General features: G+C 38.8%; 2 protein-coding genes across 2 annotated transcripts in view; one reads left to right on the top strand and one right to left on the bottom strand.

The window, feature by feature from the left end:
- The window catches only part of CAPN3 (calpain 3), a 32,995-nt gene extending 25,941 nt beyond the window's left edge, over nucleotides 1–7,054 (top strand). Inside the window, exons 17-23 of the mRNA XM_032220293.1 lie at nucleotides 1,285–1,342; nucleotides 1,978–2,042; nucleotides 2,846–2,914; nucleotides 3,406–3,484; nucleotides 3,645–3,761; nucleotides 4,642–4,700; nucleotides 6,739–7,054. Of these exons, the coding sequence (XP_032076184.1) occupies nucleotides 1,285–1,342; nucleotides 1,978–2,042; nucleotides 2,846–2,914; nucleotides 3,406–3,484; nucleotides 3,645–3,761; nucleotides 4,642–4,700; nucleotides 6,739–6,765 (474 nt within the window). The 3' untranslated portion in view covers nucleotides 6,766–7,054. The remainder of the gene's footprint in view (nucleotides 1–1,284; nucleotides 1,343–1,977; nucleotides 2,043–2,845; nucleotides 2,915–3,405; nucleotides 3,485–3,644; nucleotides 3,762–4,641; nucleotides 4,701–6,738) is intronic.
- A 1,141-nt stretch (nucleotides 7,055–8,195) lies between these two features.
- Nucleotides 8,196–27,526, bottom strand: part of ZNF106 (zinc finger protein 106) — a 54,853-nt gene continuing 35,522 nt past the window's right edge. The window contains exons 12-22 of the mRNA XM_032229030.1: nucleotides 27,238–27,293; nucleotides 25,694–25,839; nucleotides 24,048–24,182; nucleotides 23,442–23,558; nucleotides 22,720–22,911; nucleotides 22,183–22,245; nucleotides 20,469–20,588; nucleotides 15,665–15,736; nucleotides 13,997–14,068; nucleotides 12,454–12,600; nucleotides 8,196–11,668 (exon numbers count right to left, since the gene is read on the bottom strand). Of these exons, the coding sequence (XP_032084921.1) occupies nucleotides 11,612–11,668; nucleotides 12,454–12,600; nucleotides 13,997–14,068; nucleotides 15,665–15,736; nucleotides 20,469–20,588; nucleotides 22,183–22,245; nucleotides 22,720–22,911; nucleotides 23,442–23,558; nucleotides 24,048–24,182; nucleotides 25,694–25,839; nucleotides 27,238–27,293 (1,177 nt within the window). The 3' untranslated portion in view covers nucleotides 8,196–11,611. The remainder of the gene's footprint in view (nucleotides 11,669–12,453; nucleotides 12,601–13,996; nucleotides 14,069–15,664; nucleotides 15,737–20,468; nucleotides 20,589–22,182; nucleotides 22,246–22,719; nucleotides 22,912–23,441; nucleotides 23,559–24,047; nucleotides 24,183–25,693; nucleotides 25,840–27,237; nucleotides 27,294–27,526) is intronic.

The following is a 27,526-nucleotide window of genomic DNA, read 5'->3' as shown; positions in this document are numbered from 1 at the left end:
TCAGTTCTGTAATCTGTAAGTAAGAATAGGCCAAGGTAAAAGGGCCCTCCCCAGATGTTCTATCTGCAAGCTGAAGAAGACAATTTGCTGGGTGATGGGGCTGGGCAAAATTGGGAAAAAAAGCAAATAGGATTTTGAGATCAATTTATCTGTGAAATGGAAACACTTGTAGGGCTGAAGGAAATTATAGTCAGGCTATTGTAGCAAAAGGCTTCAGATTCCTGCAAGTGAGACAAAAGATTAGGGATTGTACATTGAGCTGGTGATGATCAAAATCAAGGTCTTAATCTGGTTTAATCTCATTGCCACCAGGGAATCTTGGTGAGCCTGCAGCCTTGGAATTGCTAATCCGCCTTTCTTTCTTTAAAAAAAGGTGCTAGTGGCAGATGAGATTCATCCTCCCCAGCACCTTCAATTTTTGGAAGTTGCATGTGACAGGTGGCAGAACAGCTTTCAAGTATAATTTTAGGAGAACTCTGCCAGATGTTTATGAATACCCAGTTCAGAAAGAATTCTTCCAGTGGATAAGAATGAAGATGAGTTCATTATTCAGTTGGCGATGGAAGAAGCCAAGAATTTAAAGTCAAACATAATCTGTTCAAAATCCCAAAGACCAAAGGGGAAAAAAACAAATTAAGAAAATCTTACAGAACATTCTTAAAAGCAGTCCTGCTCTTGGCCTGGAAAGAAAGAAAGAAAGAAAGAAAGAAGGAAGGAAGGAAGGAAGGAAGGAAGGAAGGAAGGAAGGAAGGAAAGAAAGAAAGAAAGGAATGAAGGAAGGAAGGAAGGAAGGAAGGAAGGAAGGAAGGAAGGAAGGAAGGAAGGAAGGAAGGAAGGAGGCTTGGAACTGCCCAGTCAGCAACGTTCTGAAGTGCCGCCTAGCAGCCTCTCTGTTATGGGGAATTTTTTTCCTAGAATCATTTGCTCATTCAGCCCATTTTCAAACTCCATTTTTCTTTTGTTGGCTTCTCTCCAGTTCTGGTTTTGGAAAATTATCCCGCTGACAGAACAACAAAGCCCAGAATCCCTTTACACCATTTCTTTCCAACATTCCAGTCAAGCTGAAGAATGTATTGCTAACAACCTTAAAGTCAGTAACAAATAATATTTTACAATCTTAGAGGCAGAAAATAAGTCAAGGAGATGCTTGTATAACTGAATGATGTGAAGAAGAAATGATGTGGATTACCCCAACAGTTTGACCCATCTGAGCATAACATGCTCATTCTTGCAATGTCTCATTTCCATGGCTATTTGAGTTACTTCTTTTTTAATGACTTACAGGATATGGAGATCAGCGCTGATGAACTAAGGAATGTCCTCAACAATGTTCTGAAAAAACGTAAGCAGTGCTTCTCTCTTTCCTTATGTAACCTCTGAGGATATAAAGATGCAGGAATTGGGTTTTATGTACAAGTCTCATTTTACAATATGATTTGATGAGGTTATCATAGTGAAAACATTCGAGAGAGAGAGAGATCTGAACTTTTCACTTTACAGTACAAAATAATAATTTTGGCGTATGAGGTACAAAAATAGCCACATTCATTATGAAGCCATCTGCAAATCTATTGTATTGCTGCATTAGGTTTATCATTTCTGGTCTTAAATGGGGTTGCACTGCTCCAGATAATCCCAGTGCATAACCTGGGATTCGATTCTAAAGCAGCAAGTGGCAGCTGCGGCTAGAAGGGCTACAATTTTGCTAAATTATCTCGGTTACTCATGCCCTGGTCCATCACCTATGGATTACTACAATGTGCTTGACATGGACCTACCCTTGAAAAGCATCTGAAAGGTGTAGCTGGTGAAGAATACTACAGAATACTACCTAAGAATGTGCATATATTACAATACTAATAAAGTATTTTAATGCTCAGTGAATGTAATAAACTGGTTTACATTTTAAATGGCCATTACCAAGACAACAATTAGCTTTAATTTTATATAGTAATAGAGTATTTCATTGCACTTTAGATAAAAGTTTGAAAACAGAAGGTTTTGCCCTGGAATCCTGCCGCAGCATGATTGCGCTAATGGATGTATCCTTTTTAATTAATATAAAATTAGAAGACAAAATGATAATTCCTAGGTCTAAGAAGCTGTTATTCCACTCTTCTTAAGATTTGTTTCCTATTATAAAGTTTAGTAATTATTATACTTTTTTTGCAAAATCACAACCGTTGACCCAGAATATAGTTATATCATTGCAAAGTGGGAAAACATGATGGGATATGCAGTCATAAAATAAATAATTGTCAGCTTACTATTATTTTTTTAAATCACTGCATAATTGTTTTAGTAATTTTAGTAATTGTTTTAGTAATTTTTTCATTCTTACATAAACATTCTGTAAGATAGAGCAAAACTTCTATTTCATGGGTAAATGATCTACAAGAAGAAGCCCTTGGCTAAATTTGTCTCCACAAAAACATGAATGACCCTATGAAATTGTTAATAAATGGTTAAATGTTAATGCAGTAGAAGGATGGAATCATGAAATATATGAGAACTAAAAATAGTGTGAATCATTTAATTTGATTTTTATTTAATGTAGATGCTAATTTCTTATCCCCTTTCCCAGTTGTTAGAACACGGGTTCTTGCATGCCATTTCATTGTGACTCTCAGCCCCCCCAGATTTGGCCTACTCTTCATCTAAAGATTCTCTTCTCTAATCTCACTACCTAAGCAATTAAGAAGTTTATCTCAGATGTTCTATTTCTAATATCTCACTATCCAAGCAATTAATGTTTTATCTCAGATGTTCTATTTCTGATTTTTTTAAAAAATAATAATCTCAATTTCAAAATCTTTGAAAAGTTTGAACTGAACTGCTATCACAGACAGATGGTTCCGGGAAAATAAATCTTGATGAATTTCGCCACCTTTGGACTAAAATTAAAAGCTGGCAGGTATACTTGTCTTGTGAATTAATTGTGGTCTAGACAGAACATGACAACAGAAATAAGGATACAAGACAGAACTGCTGGTCATTCACCAGGAGATCACCCTCTTTAACACTCTGTTCACATATTATTTTAAAGCATGTGAAAGAAATTATATGGTGCTTTCCTTCCAAGCTCCAAGATAAATTCTATTATGTATTGCAGCTTTATTAACCAGTTCTTATAATTGGAATGATTAGAGGGCGCTACAAATATTGTAAATATACAGCTAAGTATAGGAAATGGTGTTGAGTGTTGGGGGGGGGGGACCTGGGAAATAATTTAGTCTACATCTGTGATTCAGCCTCTCTTCGTAATTTTCACTTCATCATTTCAAAGCCAACTTTGGAATAGGCTTATTTAGTTTAGCTGCATTTCTGGGACAGTGCTTTTTTTAAGGTGGAAAAATAGTTTATGCATCAAACTCTTGAGGTTTATTTCACTTTTGGCTTTTCCAGAAAATTTTCAAGCGTTATGATACCGACCATTCAGGAACCATTAACAGCTATGAGATGCGTAATGCAGTTAAAGATGCAGGTTTGTATGGTGCTTTTGGGTTCTTGGACAGAATTTGGGGGGGGGGGGTCTTCTCTTCTTTTATCTATCTGGATTTTTGTGTCAGTAACAAGTAGTTTTTCACAAAGACAAGAAAGTCACTTGTCTCCACCAGGACCTTCTCATCTCTTTCTCTCCTCAGGGTTTCAATTGAATAACCAATTATATGACATCATTACAATGCGTTACGGTAACAGAAATATGAATATAGAATTTGACAGTTTTATCTGTTGTTTTGTGCGACTGGAAGGAATGTTCCGTGAGTATATTTCTTTAAAATGCCTCTATCTTGCTATTCCATGCCAAGATCCTAGAGGGTTTTTTTTTTTTTTTTTTGGTAAGAAAATGGCGTACATAACCAGGGAAATCTACAATGCTTTTTATCACAAAATAGTTTTGGCAGCCTAATATTGCTAGTTCATTTTGTTCATGTATGCATGCTATCCATGGTACATCATAGAGAGCAAACTAGCTTTGCATCACCTGGCTAGCAGCTAGCAACATCCCGGTGAAGCTGTTTCATAAATAGAATCTGATGGTGGGACATAGAGTCTTCCAACTGGATTTCAGCCACTCTTCTCTTCAACCTTTCTTTCTTTGAACTTTAGACCTTGCAGCTAGAGCTTCCTTGTCATACGTTGTATAGGAACTAGGAGTCAGCAATGCATTTATTTTGGAAGAAGAATCCTAAAGCAAAGATTTTCTAGTCTATTTAGCTACTTTAGCTCTTGCATCTTGAATATTACCTGGCAGTATTTGCAGAAACAAATATCATTTCATTAGACTGTTTGTTTAGATAATTCCTATAGGCATCTACTTTACAAGCAAGCGACTCTAAACTGAGTCCATGTTATCCACAGGAGAAATCTACTTGTCTAAACTGATTTCTCTCTCAAATCTCAAGGTCTCCAAAGCATCTAATACAAATACTTACAGCTGATCGTTGATGGTTATGCAATTCTGTTATATACGTGAAACTATCTGACTGATTGGTACACAATAGCTAGGAATTTCCTATTAATATTTAAATGATAGTTAACAATATTGGGAACAAATAATATGTTCTAATATGTTGTATTTACTGTTCCAATTTCTTGGCTTCCTATAGAATGATCTTCCTTATGTTTCTCTCATGTTAGGTGCATTCCAGGCCTTTGATAAAGATGGAGATGGCATTATTAAACTGAATGTCTTAGAGGTAACTATTGATGTATTTACTTAAACTGATAATCATGCCATTTTGAGTAGTTTACAAAAAAGAATGTCCATAGTACAATAATTAAAAATTCATAACAAATATTTAAATTTTCTTAAAACCAGAAAATAAACAACTCTCTGAAGGGTGGGGGGTATCTTACCTTTCTTCTCAAAGGCCAAGACAGCGCAAGTCTAATATCTGCTGGTAAACTACTCCACAATAGAGACCATATCAGAGAAGCATTTTCTCCCCCTTCTCTTAATCTGTATGAACCCCAAGGGGTAAGAAACAGTTTTTCCAAGTTGTTCACATATAGTGGGTCAATTATTGAAGGAGGTAGATTTTCTGGTTCATGTATGATAAACCATGTAAGACTTCACGTCAAAATCAGTATTTAAATTGCCCTCTATTGGCAGCTGATGCAGAGCACACAACACAGATGAAAAGCATTCATGGTATCTAGCGATAGCTAGCACACACATTACTGCATTCTTATTCATTGTGGGTTCCGAGTTGCCTTTAAAAACAGCCCTATCTAGAGCACAACGTGGTAGTCCAACTGGGTTTGAATGAGAATATGAGTTACTATTGCTCGGTCCTTGGGTAGGGTCACAAGTGATACATCAGCCATAGCTAGGCAAAGGTGCAGGAGAACTTGACGACTTGCTCTCTTAGAGGGAGTACCATTCCTTCAAAGGAAAATACTAAACCATGATGCACAAACAGCAGTTCCAGGTTCCTTGAGTTCAAATGTTTCTTCTCAGCCATACCCTATTGTTCTTTTGGTGTGCTTTTTCAAGTTAAATTTGGACTGCTTCTTTTGTTATGAAGTGTCATACTCAGAAAATAGTACATTCGATGTCTTTAGAATATGGGTATTCTAAGGAAACCACAAGTACTTCCTTTCCTCAAGTTTATTCATATTATTGATTTGGACAATAAGTAATCACGAGCTTGTATATCATCTAGGATAAAATATGCTTAGCTTATCTAATATAGGGACTCTTATTTCCTTAAGTTCGAGAAGGCTTATGAAATCCGCCACAATGTTTATTTACAATACAAAGATTTACTCTTATTGGTAGTTTTCCTAATAAAAACAATTCATTAGAAAAAAATCTGATTGGCCAATGGATTTTCCCATTCCTTTTGACTCCTTGCACTTTCCCAAAACTTTAAAAGGAAGTAGAAATTATAAGGAAGTAGAAATCACTCAGAGCTGCATAGATTCTTCCAAATGTCCTTGACTGTTATTTGGGAACTTTCATCATAGCAGAAATGAAATTTCTTAATAAAGGAACCCATTTTAAAAGTCGTCATTTTATATTGCTGCTGTAAAGTGCATAAAAGGCAAAATAGTTTAAGCATGGTGCTCATGCAGTTTTGAGTACAAGTTCAAGAATATCTATTTTAAAAAGCAGATATATTAGGTTTATTCTATAGTGAAGGTCTATTATCTACTATTAGCTCAAATGCTTTAGATGAATTAAAGAGATAAATGGAAAATCAGTCAATAAAACAGGATTTAATATTGAAGTTTAAGTATTCCAAAACTATCTATATCTACCTGTAGGCTAGTTTTTGAGTTCTGAGCTTAGCAAGACCTATTTAGTGTATCTAGTGTTGGGCTATATATGTGTCTGAAATCATTTCAAAGATAGTGACAACTTAATTTAGCTTTAATAGTATGTATTATAATTTATTTTCAAGGTAGCAAAAAATAAATGTATTGTGATTTCTATGTTCATACTTCATAGCTAATTGAACTATGAATTAGAAAGGACATACAGCCTTGAAATGCAGTGTCATTGTAAGGTTTAATACACCTGGAAATCCTTTTTGGACATAAGTATCTCTGAGTATGGGAATAGGTGTCAACAAACAATTTTATAGTCTGATGCTGAAAATGTTCAGTTTGTATTTTAAGTCAATTTCTTTACTGGGTTAAAGGGATTTGCACAAATCACATACTGTAGTTTTGTTTTGCATATTAAAAAAAAATTCCTATTATCTGACAATACCCATTTTCTACTTCCAGTGGCTACAGCTCACCATGTATGCCTGATTATCACTCATTTTGCACCTTCTCTTGGATTATTGACTTAATCAGCCATCATTCAGTTTCAAGACACTGATCTCTTGCACATCTTCCTCTTAAAAATTACACGGAAAGGAAGTATAAATTCTGCAGATTTATGTTCAAGGAAACAGCTTACGGAGAAGTAACAAAAGCAGTGAAGCATCTTGTGCACAAGAAGGGTATCTGCTCTCCTGATGGAATCAACTCTGGATGCATGAGTTTTGTTGCAAATCAAAATTGTTGTCTTACTTTGAAACAGCACCTCTTCTTACCATCTGGGACATTTAGGGTGCAGCAGTACAATTTATTCATATTAAACACTACAACTTGCCAAAATGTGGTTCATCTAAGTAATTCAACTTATTTGAAAATAACATGACTCAAAACATTTATCTAAATTATTTTTATATAATTTTGTTATGTTACATCAGTTATTATTCCTGTAGCCAAGCTTCCTACAATTAGGCCTGGCAACAGAATATATCAATGTACATAGATGAAGTATTAAACAGGATGTATTAAATGACAAGATAGATGGTTAAATATTGTGGCTGAACTAGGTAGTCCTCAACCGTTCATTTATAGTGACCAATTGACATTACAACAGCACTTAGCTACAGTGACTAGGCTCAACAACGATGGTCATAAAATCAGGTGTGACTCATTTAGCACCATCTCACTTAGCAATAGAAATTATAGTCCCAATTATGGTTGTTAAGTCAAGGGGCTACCTGCAATTAATTTTGTTCCTAGGCTGCAAGAAAAACATTTTAGCTAAATTATAAGTTTGTTCTGGCTGCAACAAACTGACAGATTCAGGAAGTCTGGGTTCTCTTACAGTAGAACTTTTATAGAAATCTGTATTGATATATAAGCAAGACTTCTTTTATAAGAGGTTTTGCACATAGGATTAACTGTGATCTAGTGCTACGACTACATTTGTTTGGAAACTGTATTCCTTATCCCATTTTTAAAAATGCCATGCAAGCAATGGTTCCATTGCTAGGAATAATATGGCAAAAGTTGCATAATAAATAAATGAGAGCTCTTTCACTGGATCTGCTGTGTTAAAATTATGAAAGAATATTAAAAAAAAACCTGTGAAAATATGCTAGTTGTAGATGTCCACTTTTTTAACAGATGCTTGTACGGATTTGTAAGAACGATCACTATCCAATATTTTTGCTTATGTTTAGAATTGTGGTTTTGGGAAGTTGGCCTTTGAGGTATGTGGAGTAGCTAGGTAAAAACAATGAAGCAGGCTTCATACTAAAGATTTTTTTTTTTTGCTATACTTTAATTTAGAAGCCAGAACTTGACCCTCAGCAATTTTAAGACTTCAATTCCCAGAATTCCTCAAAAGTAAATGACATATTTAAATTATTGTGAAGAAAATGAATAGACCACACCACATCTCACTTGGGATAAAGTAAATTTATTTTGTTTTCTTTTGGTTGTTATCTTATCTAATTCACAGCTTTGTAGCAAAAAAGGAAAGACTAAATCATTCACTGAAACAAACGGAGAAAAGATGTTAAACAGTTATAGCATAGTAGGTATGCTATTTTATCACCTGGTATTTCTGCAATTACAGGAATCTGTTCATGCCTTAAATGATGTGTTATTTTAGACCTTCTAGCTGCACAATACTATATGGAGCACCTGCTTATATGTTCTGTGGAAACCATTCCTCACCACTATAGATTATCTAGGAAATTCAGTGTTTAGAGCAAGTTAGCTGCTGGCTGCCTGAATACTAATTCTTAATGTATCTGTCTTTGAAGATATTTGCGCTATGAAACACATATCCCCAACTTGCATTTAAAAAGAAGATAAAATGTCATATGATATATTTTATATCTAGTGTGATAAGGATGCAGCCCTGACTTTTTAAGGTGGGTGCTTTGCCACTTTATTAAGATGTTATAGCTTTTATGTTTCAATCCACCGTAGCCCAGATAGTGTCTCAAAGGGCAAATAGACGCTGGGATACTTGCAAGTGTTCTATTATTTAGTGGGACAAAAATGCAAGCAGCCAAATACCTAGAACTCTATGGCAGAGTCCTCCACAGCAGAACCATGAATGTAAAGAAACACATTCACCACACACACACACACACACAAAACTTAATGGCATTTTAAAAAGTGCACACCTCTTATACTGAGGAAATATGTTGGCATGCAGTCCAAATACATTGCATATGCAACCTGCAACAACTTACTCAGACATCAGCCCAGCACGCAAAATTAAACACTTCCCACACATTTCAATAATGCACTCTGCGATTCACTCTGGCAACTTCATTTCTATCTCCTTTCTTTCAAAATAAATCTCTTCTAAAGATAAAGTTAATATATTTCTGGAAATAAGACAAACACCTGCAACCTTCCAGAACGTGACAATCTTCAAAGTACGCAATCTTGATGCATCCGCCTTACCATTCTATCAATAATCAGCAAACTCCATTTTGCCCTCTTTGCATCAAGATTTCTATAGAGCAACCTAAAGGAGCATGCCTACATTTCCAACTAAAGAGGTATAAGTACACAAAACAACCTCAAACCAAACAAATAACCTGAATCGCAAGAGAAGATTTCACATTCCACATGAAAGAACTGTGGAGCTTCAGCACAACACACTGAAGGAGGAGGAGTTTAACTTTCTAAGTTATGTGCATGAAGCCTCATTTGCAACTATTCTTCTCATTAAGAAAAACATATATTATAGAACAAACTAATAATAAAACTTGGCCACGCTTTTATTGCTGAACAAGTTTTAATACAAATTATGAAAGCATCCCAAAACACACTCATATTAAATGTGCATGCGCGCACACCCAAACATACATACAGTACTAAACAGTAAAAAACACAACTCATCCAACTTATAAATCACTTGCAATTACTGATGTGCAGACATTTAAATTATTGCATATCAAGGCACCATCCTCTTCCAGTTAAAATACTGAAAAAGAAACTTGAAGAGGATGCAAAATTAATATTCACCCATTCACATAACTAATAACACACTCCATATATTTTTCTTCACAAAAATACTTCTTGCCTCTGTAATTTAACTTCAAACACATTCAGTTAAGAATGAGCTATATTTTAAAATGTCATTCAATATTTGACTGTCTACAAAATGAAAGTTTTTGCAGCCTTTCAAATAAGCATTTGACGGTTTCCTTCAGTCTGTTTGATTTCAGCTGCCAACAATGTCATGAAAAGAGGAGGCACTATTGCACAGAAATCACGCGCAGGCTACAGAAGATGTTCTAACAATAGAAGATAACCAGTGAATTGTTCATTATTTCTGAACATGGCAAAGGTCAAAAGAGGGGACCAGAATCAAAACATCTTCAAGCTATCGGAATTATCAAGAAATCATGTAGAGCAACTTCCAACTAGTTTGTTTTTCCAGCTGTTGAAGTCACTAAGTTATACATTAATTACCTTTTATTTTTAAAGGTTGATTGCAATGCCATTTGTTCTTCTAATATGTGTACATTGTCTGGTGTAATTAAGCTCACAGTCAGATACTGCTAGACTAATAATGAGGTTTTTAGCTTTTCTGTGGAAGAAAAACCAGAACTGATGTCACAAACACTAGATGAAATCTAAATAGGGAACCATTTTCTGAATACCGCAAATTGCAGCACAAAAACTTTCCCAGACAGCACTGACCATATACACATTTCTTTCACAAACACATATGCTATTTCTCTGTCAATTCTTGCATTTGTCACGCTGCTTAGTTTTGCTCCCTTAAATGACAGCACAAAATATATGCAAAATTCTCAGCTTCTGCTTAGGTTTTAAATCTTTCCAGTATGTGCCCAACAGCTTTTTAACTTGCAATTATAAGAATTGAAATTTAGTCAGTTGCTGTGAAACAAGTTGGTTATCAAAAACACAGGATTCTCACAGGCTTAGCTGGATGAAGCAAGTTAACATTCACTTACTTCAAATGCCATAATGGTCATAACGTAAAATTCTCAGAATCAAAAACACAGTCCCAATATTGTGGCAAGAGAGCACTGGGTATAAACCTATCCAAAAATGTTTAATGTAAGTTATATTTACTGGTGTTTGTATTATGGAGCCTGGAACTCTTAAGATAACTGGGAAATAACAGTATGTTTAAGAAACAAGTATTTTGCTGTCTTAACAGTATGTTCTCTGCCACGCTAAGATTCTTTGGCGCCAAAGCATACCCATAAAATCAAATACAATTGTGATTAATTGATTTCACATTTTAAACTGAAGCCACAATATAAAGTAATTCAAACAGTGAGCCAATTGTTCATTCCCACAGCAAAATATCTCAAAGATTTCAGTAAGGAAAAAAAATAAGGAATTCAATGATCAGATGGTATTTCTAACCTGAATTCAATAATGTTTAGATTAACATTAAAATAATCCAAACTCAGAAACATACATTAACAGGGGATCCTACATATAACATGAAAACTGGTGGTTAAAACACTTACATGTAGGGCCCCAAATTAAGTATAAAATGTTACTCTGAATACCAAGTAATAGATAAGCCCACTGCATTTATTTGCACAATGTAAATATGAGGGAAGGTAGATTCCCCCCCCCCCAAACAAGTGAATGGTATGAACAGTTATTTGGTATGACTCTGTCATTCCTTTCTCTACAGAGCTGTGAATAGATACTGTCTCTGTAGACAAAACAGAAAAAGGTGTGTGTTCTTTTTTCCACTCCAATAATGAACAGGAGGAAAAAGAAAAGAAGGAGGTGGACAAGGCATGTAAAATTACTTGTGTATAAAAAAATACTTCCCAATATGGGAGGCTGAAAAATGTCATGAGTCAATCTTGCTATCATCCTCTGCATGCTTCTCAATATGTCCCACCGCATCCTAGAGGCAGAAAGGAAACAGGATTGATTTCAATTGGCTCAGATTTTTATACTTCAACAACCGCACATCAATGATACATTCCAGGCCAGGGTACATCCAAGATTTAGGACAGCACTAGTCAGACTTCAAATGTTCTTATTAAATTTTTAAGTTTTTAAGTTTTAACCAGCATGTTAGAAACATCCCCATACTCTTAACTGACCAGCTTTAGCTTTAATTTGATTGGTCTTTGTGAAATGTTGTATGATATGTTCAGTAGTTATTAGGTGAACTGTTTGGTACAGTAATGTATGTATATCACCACTGTGTAAGTAATATTTATGATAGAAAAACATCTTATAAGGCAATCCGATGAAAGGCTGAGAAGAATAAGTGATGATAGAATTAATGCTGGTGGGCAAGGAAAGAACAGAATAGGGGAAAAAGGAGGAATCTGAAGGGAAAATAAATATGTCAACAGCTAGTACATTTTTAATACTTTTATAGTTGCAGACAATAGAATTGTAGATCAAGGCCCTTAAACTGGTTTCTTTTCCAGTTACTACTATCAAAGAACCAATAGCAGAGTAACAAGAGCCCCAGACATTTTCTATCACTATGTCAGGAATAGAATTTCTTCTCATCTTACGACACAGTGGCAGCAGGACTGCCAATTGTGCACCTCTTTTTTCCCCTTAAAAGACGTATTAAAGTTTTTGTAGATTGCTCTCTTCCCAAGCTACAAGAACTACATTCCAAATAATTCCTTCATCTTTCACCTTTTATCCAATTTCTTTGCTACATACCTGTTTGGAACTTTTCTTGGAGGTGAAGAATGCATCACAATTTTTCCAACGACACTTCAGAGTTTGAAAATTCGGATTTGTGTGGTCATTTAACAAATGCTGTTTTAAGTGGTCCACAACTCCAAATATAAGTGAACATCCATGCCACTGATAAGCAAAATAAACAAAACAGGGAATGGCTGAAAGCTAGTGGAGACATTAACAATGTAACCATTTTTCTGTAGTTCATACATGTAAGAAAGAGAAAAATAAGAAAATACTAAACTAGAGGTATCTTAATTAGCTTGATTTAGTAAAAACTAGTTCTGTAAAACCATAAAACAGTACATTCATTCATTCATTTTTGTCCACAGCCTCCCTTCAGAAATTTTTCTCAGCATCAACTCCGAAATAACTTGGATTGAGAGAAAAGTGGCTGACCCCAAATCATCCAAGGAGCTCCCAAGGTCTCCTGGGTCTTACAACACCTTAACCACCCTACTGCACAACTCTGTATAACACAACGATTTTCAATCCTCCATTGACAATGCAAGTATGAATAGGACTGAAGTAACCAAAACTGTAAAGACCACTTCAGTCCACCTCTAGGAAAAAGAAGGGAGTCAAATGATAAACTTGAAATTTTAGGGTTGTTTGAAAGATATACTGACATTTATAGTTTTGAGTTTTCTCAACAGAAACCTGACAGCAATTGTGCCAAATTTGTTTCATCCCTCTAGGACACTACAGCCAAGGTCTTTGCACCTTTCATCCAAACAGAAAAACCACTTCACACAATTATCAGAGATGGACACTTTCTGCTCCAGAATACAACATTATATGAAGGAACTATGACGTTCCCTCATGCTGAACATGGGAGAACTGAGTGACCAATTTCTTGTCTTCTCAAAGTACCCATATTAACATAAGGATTGCTTGAAGGGAACGGAGACCACACCACACCTGGTTTGTCTCCCTTGAGAATAAGTATCAGAAGCTCTACATTTGTCCAGAGGATTCTACCAGGAAGAGTGTTGTCATTACAGTGACTTCATGACATATATATTGTCTAAAAACTATACTAGTGAAGAGAGTCCTGTTTCCAAAAGCTTCCCAATGGAGGACATCTAGGGATGGGCAGGTGGCCCTCGGCATCTTTCTGAGCCTACCCCCCAAAAAATACTTAGAATGGCTGGAGTCAATATTTTCAGTCATTCTTAAACAAAGACTAAACTTAAGGGTTTAAAAACTATTTGAGATTGTTCTGGAATCTGGAGTGAACTAATTGCTTTCCATAATAGATAAATAATTTGATTCAAACTTGGCTTAGAGTTGATTTATAATATCTGATACCTTATGCCTAGCCTGCCTTTTAAATGTACAAATCAATCAACCAAATTTGTTATAGTTGCCCAACTCCAATTTTAACTGTTTCAACTATTTGGTTTTGGTGACATTTTTATCCTATTTATGTTATATTTTTTTGTGGATTCAACAGATTTCAAATATTATGAACAACTACATGAACTTCAGAGTCTAAAGAGTAAAAGTATTTTTTCTTTACCCAACAACGATAGTTCTGCATCAGGTTCAGCCGCACTGCTTGGATACTACCATCATAGCAACCTGTGTAGATCTGAAAAGAGGGAAAAAAAGAATTATAGAATAAAAAGAATAAAAAGACACGAATATACTGAATGGAGTAGCCACTTGTACTATATTTAAAATTCTACTATGATTAGAATATTTATTTTCTGTACAGTAGCTTATATATTTTAGTGATAAAAAACAAAATGTTGAAATTAATTCTATAAACTCCTTTATCACTCAGTTGGATTAAGGGAAACAATTCAATTAGTGCATTGTATATTGAATATATGAAGTTTTTTTTTTAAACTTTTTTTTAAAAAAAATCTTGAGATATCAATAACAGCAAAACAGCTAGTCTATGTATGAACACAAAACCTAAGGATAAACTGTAAAACTATTTTGCAAAAGAAATCAGTAGTAATGTTTAGCAAATATACATTAATATGCAACCAAAGAATGCAGGATCATTAATTGAATAAAGTCCCTCAGTTACACTATGGAGTTATTAAATTAAGTGCTGTAACTAAACGTGTTTGAGTGGTGATAGTCTGTTCCTGGGAAATCATTTTTTGCATGCAGTCAATAGGATAACAAACTATAATGATGCCATTCAGGCTATGGAGACATTCTATGTTAAGTACCCAATTAAAAAATGTAAAAAAGACGTACATATGCCCAGAAATCTTACCTAGTTACTTAGACTGTTGGTTAAATGAGAGTTGCTGTGCTTCTCAGATTTCAGTTGGTTTAGTCATCTCAAATGTTAAAGTTTATTCAAAAGTTATCTGATGCTTTTCACATATTCAAAAGAGTTGGGTAAAACTGTATTATTTTATCACAGTTTAGTTGTTTTAACAACAATCCAACTGGGATACTTTTTAATAATAGCAATAGCACTTAAGACTTATATACCACTTCACAGTGCTTTACAGCTCCCCTAAGCGGTTTGCAGAGACAGCACATTGCCCCCAACAATCTGGCTCCTAATTTTATAGACCTTGTAAGGATGGAAGGCTCAGTCAGCCTGAGTCAGTCAGATTGAGGGAATTGAACTGTTGGCAATGTGAGCTGAGTTAGCCTGCATTCTTACCACTGCACTATCATGCAGGGGGAAAAAAGAGTACCAAATTTACATAAGTAATACTAAATACTCTCCAGATTTTCTGGACTCCCACAGTCCCTTAACCCTGGCCATCTTGCAAAAGCAGATAAGAGTTAGGAGTCCAATCCAACTGCAGCGCATTAGATTGGCTTCTTCTGATCTGTGAATTTACGTCTGTCTTTTGTTAGAGCCTGGCTAGAATCCAGAATACTCCTCTTTATGCACATAGAGAAGTCGTGATGCCAGATGATTAGTTTGATGTTCTTAAATATAAGATACAAATCCGTTATCTTCCCCCAGGTGATAGAAGCTCTTCATGGGGTGCTCTAGTGGGTTTGAAGACATCTGGCTCTTTGGATACAACTTCTAACAAATTCATAATTGCTTCACAGTCTTATTTCCCAACCAGAGGGAACCAAGCATGAAGTAACTTGCAAAATGCTATCTACAAAGCAAGCAAGAATAATGATCTAATTCTGGATAGCCATAATCATAAGAGGAAAATCCCTAATATTATGGAAAGAGAAAACAAAGTGTTACCATGCTCTTATGAATGGTCATGCACATAATCATATCCGAATGTCCTCCATAGACTTGTAAACGATCGTGAGACTTGGTGGAAAAGAGAGGGGAAGAAAAAAAAACCTTGTCAGACATATGTAATAAGCCAATAAGTACATACCTAAAGATTTAGTTACAGTAAACTGCATGTAAACAATATAAAACAAAAAAACTGCTTTTTTGTCCTACGATACTAGTTTGCTTATTTTAAATATTCGTTTCCAGCCATAGACTCTCCCAGATGAAAAGTTATCAAAATGGGGCGTTGGTTCTTACCTGATACGCCCCTTCTTGAGGCAGGAGGAGACAGCGGTCATGCATGGGTTAACTCAGTCAGTAACCAATAGAACTGAGTCTACCAAAATGATGTCATCACCTCAAAGGAATGTCCTCCCACTTTTGTGACGAAGGAGATAAGAAGACTGCTGTGCGTTAGTCGACTGCTTTCAATCCTCCGAAACCCCAGCCTAGCTCCAGAACTCCCTCCGCAAACTAGGCCAGGAACCAAAGGGTGGGGATGACCGCTGTCTCCACCTGCCTCGAGAAGGGGCATATCAGGTAAGAACCAATGCCCCATTCTCCAACGTTGGTGGAGACAGTGGTCATGCATGGGACGTACCAAAGCTGGGCCTGTCCCCGGGTGAGAATGACACTGGGCTAGGAGCTTGAAGAGGGAAGAATCTGTTGAAGCACCCGCCATCCGAATGCCACATCCGCCGACGCATATCTGTCCATCTTATAATGGCAGGTAAAGGAATTGGGGGTCGCCCAGGTGGTCACCTTGCAGATCTCTTCCACGGAGGCCTGCCTTGTCCACGCTGCTGATGTAGCGGCGCTGCATGTGGAATGCGCCATGATGTTGGATGGAGGCATGAGGTGACTTGCCAGGAAAGCTCTAGTTATGGTTGACCCAATCCAGCGCCCAACCATAGATGGAGAAGCCTTTAGACCCTTGTTTGTGGGGTGGAAAGACACAAAGAGTGCTTCGGTGCGCCTAAAGATGGCCGTCTTGGCAATATAGATCTATGTCTAACCTGGGCCATTTGCGTTCGAAACTGTGAGAGGGATTAGGGCAAAAGTTCGGTAGAGTGAGATCTAGAGACTGATGAAAGGCTGAATTGACCTTTGGAACAAAGGTGGGATCAAGTCGAAGGACCACGCGGTCTGAGTGAAAGGTACACAAGTCGGAACAGTTGGAAAGGGCCGCTAATTCTGAGACCCGTTGTGCAGACGTGATAGCCACCAGAAAGGTTGTTTTCAATATGAAGTGATTCAGGGAGGCTGACCTGAGAGGCTTGAAAGATGGTCCAGTGAGAAAGTCAAGGACTTTGGTTAGATCCCACGAGGAGAAGTGGTGAATGACAGGAGGGCAGAGATTAGACACACCCTTAATAAAGTGGCATATATGAGGGTGCAAGGAGAGAGGCTCATCCCGATGAAGAGAGAGAACCGAAGAAAGAGCAGACACCTGCCTCCGTAAGGTGTTGGGCGCAAGTCCTTTATCTAGTCCCTGTTGCAGGAACTCCAAAAACTGGGGAATCGAAGCCTCCAGGGACGAAACCTCTCTAGAAAGACACCACGTTGAAAGTCTGCCACGTTGATTCGTACATTCTATTAGTGGCCTGGCGTCGAGAAGCTTGAATAGTTTGAATTACCGAGTCTCAGAAAGGTTTGCCGCCGTCAAGACCTCCCGCTCAGCCTCCATGCAGTTAGGCAGAGCCAAGATAGGTCGGGATGGTGGATGGAACCCTGGTGAAGAAGGGACGGTATCAGGGGAAGACGCCACTCTGGGCCCACTGAGAGGTTGACTAGGTCCATGAACCATGGATGGCGTGGCCAATGGGGGGCGAGTAGTGTAGAGTAGTTCGGCCTCTTCCTCTATCATATTCTGAATGACCCTTTGTATCAGGGGGAAGGGAGGGAAGGCATACAAGAAACCAAGATCGAGGATTGCTCTCCAGCCCCCCCGAAGACTTTGGCACATCCCCCTATGGGGAGATCCTCCAGACAGTCACTTCTGCCTCTTGTAGGATCGGTTGGTATTGTCCCTGAATGACCTTTTGGGCTGGAATCTCTAGTTGTTTCTGCCTGACCTGTTGGAAAAGGAAGGGCCATGTCTGGGGGGAGCCTGACGTTACGGATGGGAGCTGGAGGAACCCCCATCCTGACCCTGAAAGGGCTGCCTGCGATAAAAGGATTGACTGCAGCCCTCTTGTTTCTTAGTGGCCGGCTGCAAGACCTTCCACTTATCCTTGGACTCTACCAATAGAGGATCTAATGGGGCCCCAAAGAGAAGGGAGGAAGAATAGGGAGAGGAGGCTAGCCTCCACTTGGCACGGGCTTCCGCCTGCCACTGCTTTAGCCAAAGCAGACGACAGGTGGAGATGGAGGATGCTATGGCCTTGGACGCAAAACGGGCCGTGTCCAAGGAAGCATCTGCAGTGTATTCTAGACCTGCCTTTATTTTGTTAATATCCCTGCAAGCCCTAGAATCCCTGGCCGGGAGCCTCATTTGGAGTTGCCTTAGCCATAAGAGAGCAGAGCAACTAAAGAACAAAGCAGAGGTACCCGCCCTAACGGCCCAAGCCGAGGCCTGGTGACTCTTGACCAGAGTTTGTTCTATTCACTTGTCTTCGGGGTGAAGAGCCTCCTCGGGAGCTGCTGAGGCTGTGTTAGGAGAAGAAAGGCCAATTATAGGTAAGTCAATAGAAGGTACCTCTAAAGCCTTGGTGAGTTCTGGTCCCACGTTATACAGGGGCTTGTCCAAGGTATTGGGGAGGGGACCTGTACCTGGTGATGCCCATTGGTTCTGGACCACGTCTATGAAGACTCTGGGAGACAGAATCACCTCCTTTTCCACCTTAGACTGGATGAAGAGGAGGTCAATAGTGTCCGCTTTGTCTGATTCCATTCCTTGAGGTGCTTTAGGGGAATGGATGCCAGTGATACTCTTGGCCTTAAAGAGGAGAGAGCGAAAGACAGCAGGTTTGAACAAACTGACAAATGCAGGTGGGTCAGGGGGAAGCCCCTAGTTTTCCGAGAGATCTGAATCTCTTTCTGGACGTTCCTCTTCTCCAAAAACCAAAGGGTGACTGGATGTGCCAAGGAGCTCATGTGATGAAGAAGCCGAGAGATCACCTCCTTGCGTCTAGAACCAGAAAAAGAAGCAGACCTGCGTGGAGTAGAGTGGTTAGAAGACCTATGTTTAAGGGCAGCTGCTACGCCATGTTCAGAAAATTTCAGGGGAAATTTCCTCCTGGTAGAGGGGCTCCTCATCCGGAGTGATGCTCCTGCCACCCTCAGATTCATCCCCACTGCAGGCAAGATCAGTTGGGTCCCTGGCATCCTCAGGTTGAATGATGGATGCAGCAGGGGAGAGGTCATCCTCCGAATCAGACAGGTCAGGACAAGGACTAGGCTGAGTAGGCCTCTGGGACTGAAATAGATGGGATTCAGTGTGGTTGGTCTTGGCCTTGGCCTTGGCCTTGCTGGAGGAACCTGGGTGGCACTGTCCTTTGCCTGTGGCTTGGCTGCACTCCTATGGGACTCCCTGGGGGCCTTGGGAGAGGGCTCCGTGGGGGAGGCTTCTGGGGCAGGCCTGCATTTGTGGGTCCCAGAAGAAGGGGTCTCGTTGGTGGGTAGAGGCACGTGGCTCAGGGCAGGAAATGAGGCCATGGTCTGTACTCACAACTCCTTGAAGTGCCCAAAATGGCCACTGGAGATCTTCGTGCCAAAACAAAACGGCCACTGATGCTACATAGCCTATGGGATGGACGCCATGAGGTAGCCGAGGCTGCAGAATGAGGGAGGGCATCAAAGTGCCTGTGGAGAGGCTGTGGAGGCTGAGGAGAACAGCAGCAGCGATCCGGTGGAGGCGGGAGCGCTGGGGGGGGGTGTGCTTCCCGGCAGCGGCAGAGCTTCCCAGCGGTTCCGGCGGCTGCTTTTGGCTCTTTTGTGGCTGCTGATGGCTTTGGCAGCTGCTGGCGGCTTTGGTGGCAGCTGTTGACTTGGCAGCATGAGGGAAAGGCTCGGAGGCCAGCAAAGGCGGCAGCGCTGAGCAGAGCCTCCAACGGCTGTTGCTGGCAGGCGCTGCCTGCAGAAGAGCCTCTGAAAATGCCAGTAAGCTCAGGAGGCAGAAGCCTCGAAAAAGCCCTGGTGAGTCTCTCCAAAAAGCCCGTGGGCTAATTGAGAGACTTAGCTCTGAGGAGCTATCCACTAATTCTTCCCAATTTGGATGTAATTTAGGTGAAATTTAGAAAAATATCCAATTAAAGGTAATTATAATATCTACAAAAGTTGAAGAGAAAGCAGTTAGCACAGCCAGTTCGGATCGAACGGAGTCTAAAAAAGAAGGACGACACTCCTCTGAGGCGATGACATCATTTTAGTAGACTCAGTTCTATTGGTTACTGACTGAGTTAACCCATGCATAACTGCTGTCTCCACCAACGTTGGAGAATATCTAAATAACCTCACACGCTTTCAGAATGTATGGCAGGCAATGTATATAACCAACACTGTTATCTCATGGCAGGTAAATTTAGCAGGCAAAACACACAACCCAGCAGCTATTCTTCCTAGAGAAAATTAGACCCTGAAGTCTCTGCAACTCCTACAGGACTTTTTTAAAAACCCAATTCAGAGCTAAAAGAGTTGCTTCAAATTAGATCATGTGAAATATTTGAAGATGAATACACCACTTGGCATCAAAGAGAAACAAAGGATATCATTTACAAAGATAATTATCACATTCTACTTTAAATAAAATCAGCTAGATTTTTACCTGCAACTCATATACTCGAACACACTTGTCTAAACAGGCTGTTACCATCACTTTTCCAAGGATGTTCACAACAGTTACTGCGTGGTTATGCCCCTTGTATATCCGTACCAGCTCTCCAGTCTGCAACAAGATCATCAGAATAAATAGGTATGCACAGAGCAAATAAATTAATTGTTTCTACTAGATTCTTACACACTTTCCTTTTGACAACAAAATCTTGAAGAGGATATGTTTCTTCTTTAATTTGTACTGTTAATAAAGTGAGCATTGTAAGAAAGATTGTTAACTCTCTAGCATAAACAACACTTTCATATGGCCACTGGGGATCAACCTTTATGTATTTTGTGTAAAAGCTTATCCTTATCTACCATCATTCACAAGAAATAAAAAGAGATGCACTGAGAATTTGTATTCTTCTCTTCCATGCCATTCCTATTCCTATTTCTATTCATTTACTGAATTTGTATACGCCCCTCACTCTACCAAGCAACTCTGGATGGTTCACAATGTCGTAATTAACAGAATCAAACAATTACAGGATTAAAACATTAAAGCATTATAGTAAAAACTAATATATTAAAATTATTATTAAAATGGATAAAAAGAACCAATGCATAACTGGGGTGTAGGTGAGGTATTGTATTAGTCTACTAGCCTTCTCCAAAACGGGACGCCCCTATCAGGGTCCCAGGTCAGTTGGCAATGCCAGGTTTTCAGGCTCTTTCAGAAGACCAAAAAGATGGGGGCAGGCCTCAGCTCAAGGGGCATCATGTTCTGCAGCAGAAAGGCTCTTTTCCTTTACCATGCCAGTCACAGTTCCTTGGGTGACAAGATGCAGAGCATGCCCCTTCTGCCTCTTGGCTTGCTTGTGAGTTGCCTGGGACCTGTTATCCTCACTTAATGATGGCAATAGGGAGTGTGGCTGGAATTGTCATTATAAGATGTGGTCATGTGATGTTGTACTTTATGACTGCATTATTTAGTGATGAGAATACAAGTCTCAATTACAGGGTTTTTTTCCATGGATCATAATATAGGTAAAGGTTTCCCTTGCACATATGTGCAGTCGTTCCCGACTCTAGGGGGTGGTGCTCACCTCTGTTTCAAAGCTGAAGAGCCAGCGCTGTCCGAAGACGTGGTTATGTGGCCGGCATGACTAAATGCCGAAGGCACACGGAACGCTGTTACCTTCCCACCAAAGGTGGTTCCTATTTTTCTACTTGCATTTTTACATACTTTCAAACTGCTAGGTTGGCAGAAGCTGAGACAAGTAACAGGAGCTCACTCCGTTACACGGCCCTAGAGATTTGAACCACTGAACTGTCAACCTTTCTGATCAACAAGCTCAGTGTCTTAGCCACTGAGCGTCCCTTGGATCATAATATAATAATAGCTATTTGATGGATTTCTTCTTAAAATATTGAGATGAAACAGGGCTTGTAGTATATTTTTTAACTGGCACAATTGTCTAGTCAAATAAAAAATACAGTGCACAAAAGTTTCCTAAAGCAACTAATTTTTCTATTTCTCAGAGCATCTACAGGCAAGATTCAGGTTTAAATATTAGGTGTTTTTCTCTGAGAACACTTGTTTAAAATTGAATTAAATTAATCTAAATGAATTATCAACACTAATTTAGCAGTAAATTATTTTGTTAGAAATAAAAGAAGTATGAAACATGTCATATTTCATAGATTAAAATGAACAAACTTACATGTATGTTGTGAGCATGGACAGATTGGTCACTGGAACCACTGAAGACCAGATCATTCACAACCTTGGAAGATAAAGCCAACAGCCAGATTACATATAATATTTAACCAGAAATACTTCATTCCTTACCAGCTCTCATGTTTAATTGTCGCAATATAAGTACAATGAATGAATCACTTCTAGGGAATGAATTACAAACCAGTCTGAGCACCAGCTGCAACAGAACTGCATTAGACTCAACCAAATTACCCACATACCTAGTCAACACCACAAGTTCAGCTGTGCTTCAAAGTTACTATTATCTATTACAAGGAAGATTTTTACATCTCCAGATGCTTGATCTGCAAAGCATCAAGCAAGGCCTCCCTCCAAAACCTCCACATCCTCTCCCAGCTGACATATATGTCTCTCATCTTACACGTCCTCAGAACTGATGAAATAGCATCAAGCAACCAAAAAAAAGGTGTTTCATTTACAAGTTATGAATTGTTTCAAATGGCTGCATTTCAATAAAAGCGCTTCTTTTTAAAGTACTTGCCTTCATACACAGTACTGTTTTGCTATGACCTTCAAGGGTTCGGAGCAGGAGTCCATTTCGGGCATCTCGCACACTAATTGTACAATCGTAGGATCCCACAATCAGTAGTCGCCGTGCCCCTTCCTGCGCTGTAGCCAGGCAGCTGATCGCCCTAGGACCATGACACTCAAAAGTCTCAAGTTGTCGGTTGTTCTGACCGGGGGTGGGGGGAGAGAAATACAACCCAAACACAAGTTATGGACACAATTATTTCCTTCCAGATCCAACAGCATTATTTTTTTTCTCCTTCTAATTATTTGGATGCCTTCCCATAAATTGCAGATTGCCATGTAACTGGGAATGTAAAACAATATTTTTTTTCATTAAGAAACAGTGTTGTTTATTTTTTTATGGAGTGAATTTCTTTAAGATACACTCTGCTCCATAGCAAATACTTACATAATTTTAATTTTGAAAAGAAAAATAATTCAAAGAAACAGAAAAGTGTGCATGGACTCCTTTCCCAATAACTACTCCCCCAGGTAAATTGTAGTCTTATGTCTGATTGTGCTTATGTATCAACTAAGCTGTAACTGTGCCAAGGTAGATCTTCCCCTTGTTTCTTTAACTTCGGAAAATGGATGCAAGTTGAACTTCAAACTTTATTTGTCTTTTTCAGTTATCATGCATTACAGCAGCATTTCTTCTTGGAGATTAGCAATGCTTACATCTCTTATACTGACCTTTATATTAAAAGTGACCACATTTCCATTTGCAAGGCCAGCGTAAAGGATCCTCCATCTACTGTGCAGGCAAAGCACACGCTCATCCAGTTTAAACTGATCAATAAGTTCTCTTGTCTAGCAAGTGAAAAAAAAGTAGGATTTACTAAACTCATAGTAAATAGCCTTTTTTTTCCAAAAATGGGCCCATTTGTGACCTCCCAACCCCCCCTCCCCCGTCCCGTTTTTGTCCTCCTCAGCCGCCAGGAGCACTTTGCAGGCCTCCCAAGCCTTCTATGCATCCACTTTTCACCAAAAACATGCCTGTTTTTGGCAAAAATGGGACGTGCTGGGGGGGGGGGGGGTGTTGGGAGGCCAAAAACAGGGCAGTATTGCATTGGTGAAAAAGTTTTTACTTCTGGAAGTCACTTCACATTTTAAGATTCTTAGAAGATGCTTTAGATGCACAGAGCTGAAGAAATATCACACTCTGAAATGTGCCAATCCATCCTGACATTCACAATTGGCACAGGGGGCAAAATGAATAAATTCAGAATCCAGAATTATAAAAGGCAATGCATTTCCTCCTGGTTAATTAGTTGCATCAACCGTTATCTCTACACTTACCTTGACATTATAGCAATTTATATTGTGATCACTGGAGCCAGAATAGAGTGCTGCATTTTTCCCTGTTGTCTGAATTACCAGGAGGCAGTTGACTTTGGAAGCGTGGCCTTCAAAGACACCCACACATTTCCTGTTCTATGAAAAGGAGAACAAAGTGTGGTCAGGTTGTATTTAAATTGGGATGAATGATTTTTAAGAGGCAGAGATCACCCTTTTTTAAAGAAAGCAAGGACCATGCATGGGATGGTGGGGGTTTTGGTTTGTTTTTAGTTTTATTAAAATTATTTCGGGATGCAACTCTGCTTTTGTGTATTTCCCACCTCCAAAGCTGGAAGCCATGTCACTAGTTCTTGGCACTTACAATAAAGAGGCAGTTTTTAGAGATACAAGAAATTTAAGATGCATGTGCAACTACAAATATAATAATTTTTGACTTACAGCCAATCATTTAGTGTCCGTTCAAAGTTACAACAGATCCTTCCAAAAGCTACTTATGACTTGATTTCAAAGTTACGATGGCTGCAACACCTTCCCAAAGTCATAGGAACACATTTTGGCAACAGGCTCACTTTTGTAGCATCCCACAATCATTCAAGTGTGATTTTTTAAATGCTTTTTGCCAGTTTCTGGCATTTATTTACTTTTCCAGCAAAATGGATTCAAATAACGAACGTGGTGTTTACTTAATGACCACTCTCAATTTTTTACAAAAGATTGTAAAATTGGTCCCAGTCACTTAATCACTCACTAACAACTGCAATGACATAATTAATTTCAGGCTCGACTACAATTGTTAGTTGAGGACTGCCTATGCACAGTCCTAAACTACCTGCCTGTTCTGTCCCCCCTTCCCGGCTTGTTAACAAACAGCAAGCAGACAAACTTAAAAGGAAGTCTTTTTATCAGTTCTCAGCTCAGACTGGCTTCGAGCCCAAAAATAACATAAATACAGTCTCTGACTAGATAACGGAATGAAAAACAAAACAACTCTTACAAGCAATGCACTTCTCCAAGTGTAGCCTTGAATCAGGGTTACAGGAAACACCAAAGCACTTATCCAAGTGTAAACCACGACTGCTGATTAATCAATGTTGTACGAACCAAGGAACGCACGAAGGAACGTTGACTCCTGCGACTAGGGCGTGGCAGCATCCGTCCTTTTATCTCCAAACCTGCCTCTAACAAGCCCCAGCTGCATAATGAATCTTGTATCCCGAAAAGACTCACAGCAGACATCTGCTGAGTCACAACACTTGCCTAATATTGTCTTCTAGCAAGTCCCACCATTCCTTCAAGAGCTGCAATTTCATATGAACTTAAGCTTTGTTAAGAAAACTTTTGACACCATTTTTTCATGAAAAAGATTCACTAGATTTGATTAATAGCTCCCAAATATTAATTTCTAAAACAGAGTTCTAATAATATTTTAAAGTGTCCTTTGTCTCTCCCCACAAAACTGAATAGGTTTCAGTTTCATCTGAACAGATGCATTTATCTCAAGGCTGTTAAAAGTTGCAGTCTAAAATATATTAAGAGCCCTACTTTTCCATCTTTTCTAATTATTCAATCATTTTAATAGCCCCCAAACTTTCTTTGGGTCAAAGATGTCACAATCCAACTGCAACTCCTTCAGCAAGTCTACTTACCACTAAGTTATATGCACGGACAGTTTTGTCTGCTGAGCAGGTGTACAACACATTTCCAAAAATCTGAATGGCATTCACTGAAGCCGAATGCCCTTCAAATATCCCTTCTGTGGGATCCTCATCTTCACCTGGCTCTGAAGACACTTCTGGCAAATTCAAATCAAAGTTTCCAATTAAACATTCTGTTCATATGAGTGCACTTTGTCGTCTATACTTTTGGATATGGTTAATGGTTCCATTTTGCCTTCCCACCCAACCATTTCTTTTTCCTTGTACCCATTACACATTGCAGCATAGTGCTGTCCACACCCTCTTTAACATGTGCAAAGGCTGCTAGCCTTCCATGCTGCTTCTCCCTCCCAACCCATAATAACCTTCCAAGGTCAGAACAGTCTCCCTTATCTGCCTTATCTAACCCTTTCCACTGAGCAACTAATCAAGTTAATTGATGGAGTTGGGAAAAGGAACTAAACTGCAATTTTGTCAAGGAAAAAATACAGTATAAAAAGAGTTACCAACTTTAATAGATACAGTCTGGAACCATACCAGAAAAAGCTTGCTGTCACCACAGGAGAATATTAAGTATGAAGAAAAAGAAATGGAAATTGATTCCATTGCCAGAAGAGTAAAACTAATATTCTCCAAATACATTCAAACATATGTTACAAATAGGTATAGCCCCAAAATGATTAGCTTTGAACAATATTTTACAGTCCTCTAGTCAAAATGATTACATTAAAGCTCCTCAAAAGTTTACTGAAGCGCATCTCAAGTTAGAAGTTGGTTCCAAATGATTAAATTCCTTGAGTCAAAATTTATCTCAAAGTAGCCTTTGAGTTTCTTCTTCATCTATCATCATAATCTTTGTGTGTGTGTGTGTGTGTGTGTGTGTGCGCGCGCGCGCGCGCGCGCGTGTGTGTGTGCGCTCCAGCATAACTCTGGAATGCCTCGAGCAATTTCAACCAAACTTGGTACACAGATGACTTACTCTCTGGAAACAAATACTGTGGGGGTACGACACCTCTAACACCCCTCGGGATGTGTGTTCTGTTACGATACAGCCTGTTGTGCCTTTAAATGGCTTCTACTGTACTGCCATAAAATGACTTCTACTGTACAGCGTAGTGGAGTTGCCATTGTTAACAGCTTCACGGTACTCCACAAGGGGGCTCCCTCTGGTAAGGGGGAAAATCCAACATTGGAATTTACATTTGGTCTGGACATTTTCCCCTATAAATAAATACCCGGACACACCAGGTTATCAGTTAGTACATAGATACAAAAAAATAATAAGTAATTTATTGGATAGAAGAAAGAAAGAATATTTAATTTTCACCAAACAGACCAAAGGGCAAGCAAGAGATATAAGTAACCTCAAGTTAAAGTCTCAGGGGAAAAAATAGCATGGATATTTTGGAAATTTCAGAATATTTTTAAGTGCATAATTATGAAGCAACTGAATTCCAAGAAACTACTTCATCTCTCCTCCAAAAGACCTTATACTTATTTTGCTATTAAGAAAACCAATATGCAGACACAGGTACCTGATGAGGTTTTTGATCCTCGTAATGATGATAAAGATGTCTGAGTCTCAGCCACACTATAGGAGAAAAAGAATGCCACTGATAATTTAAGTAGTTGGGGGGGGGGGGGACACCATTACAAACCCAATACTACATTAGAATCTTCCTGGAAAAATATTTTATGACAAAAAAGTAAGTCTTTCTACAGAAACTACAATGAAACTTTTCTCAAATTTTATATGAAATAGGATTTTTGTCATAAATGGTTTGCTGAATATGGTTCGGTATGTCAAATTTAATATAATTGTTT

Source organism: Thamnophis elegans, chromosome 1 (genome assembly GCF_009769535.1).
Source record: "Thamnophis elegans isolate rThaEle1 chromosome 1, rThaEle1.pri, whole genome shotgun sequence".
Classification (NCBI taxonomy): domain Eukaryota; kingdom Metazoa; phylum Chordata; class Lepidosauria; order Squamata; family Colubridae; genus Thamnophis; species Thamnophis elegans.
This window is presented reverse-complemented; position numbering and strand designations above follow the sequence as displayed.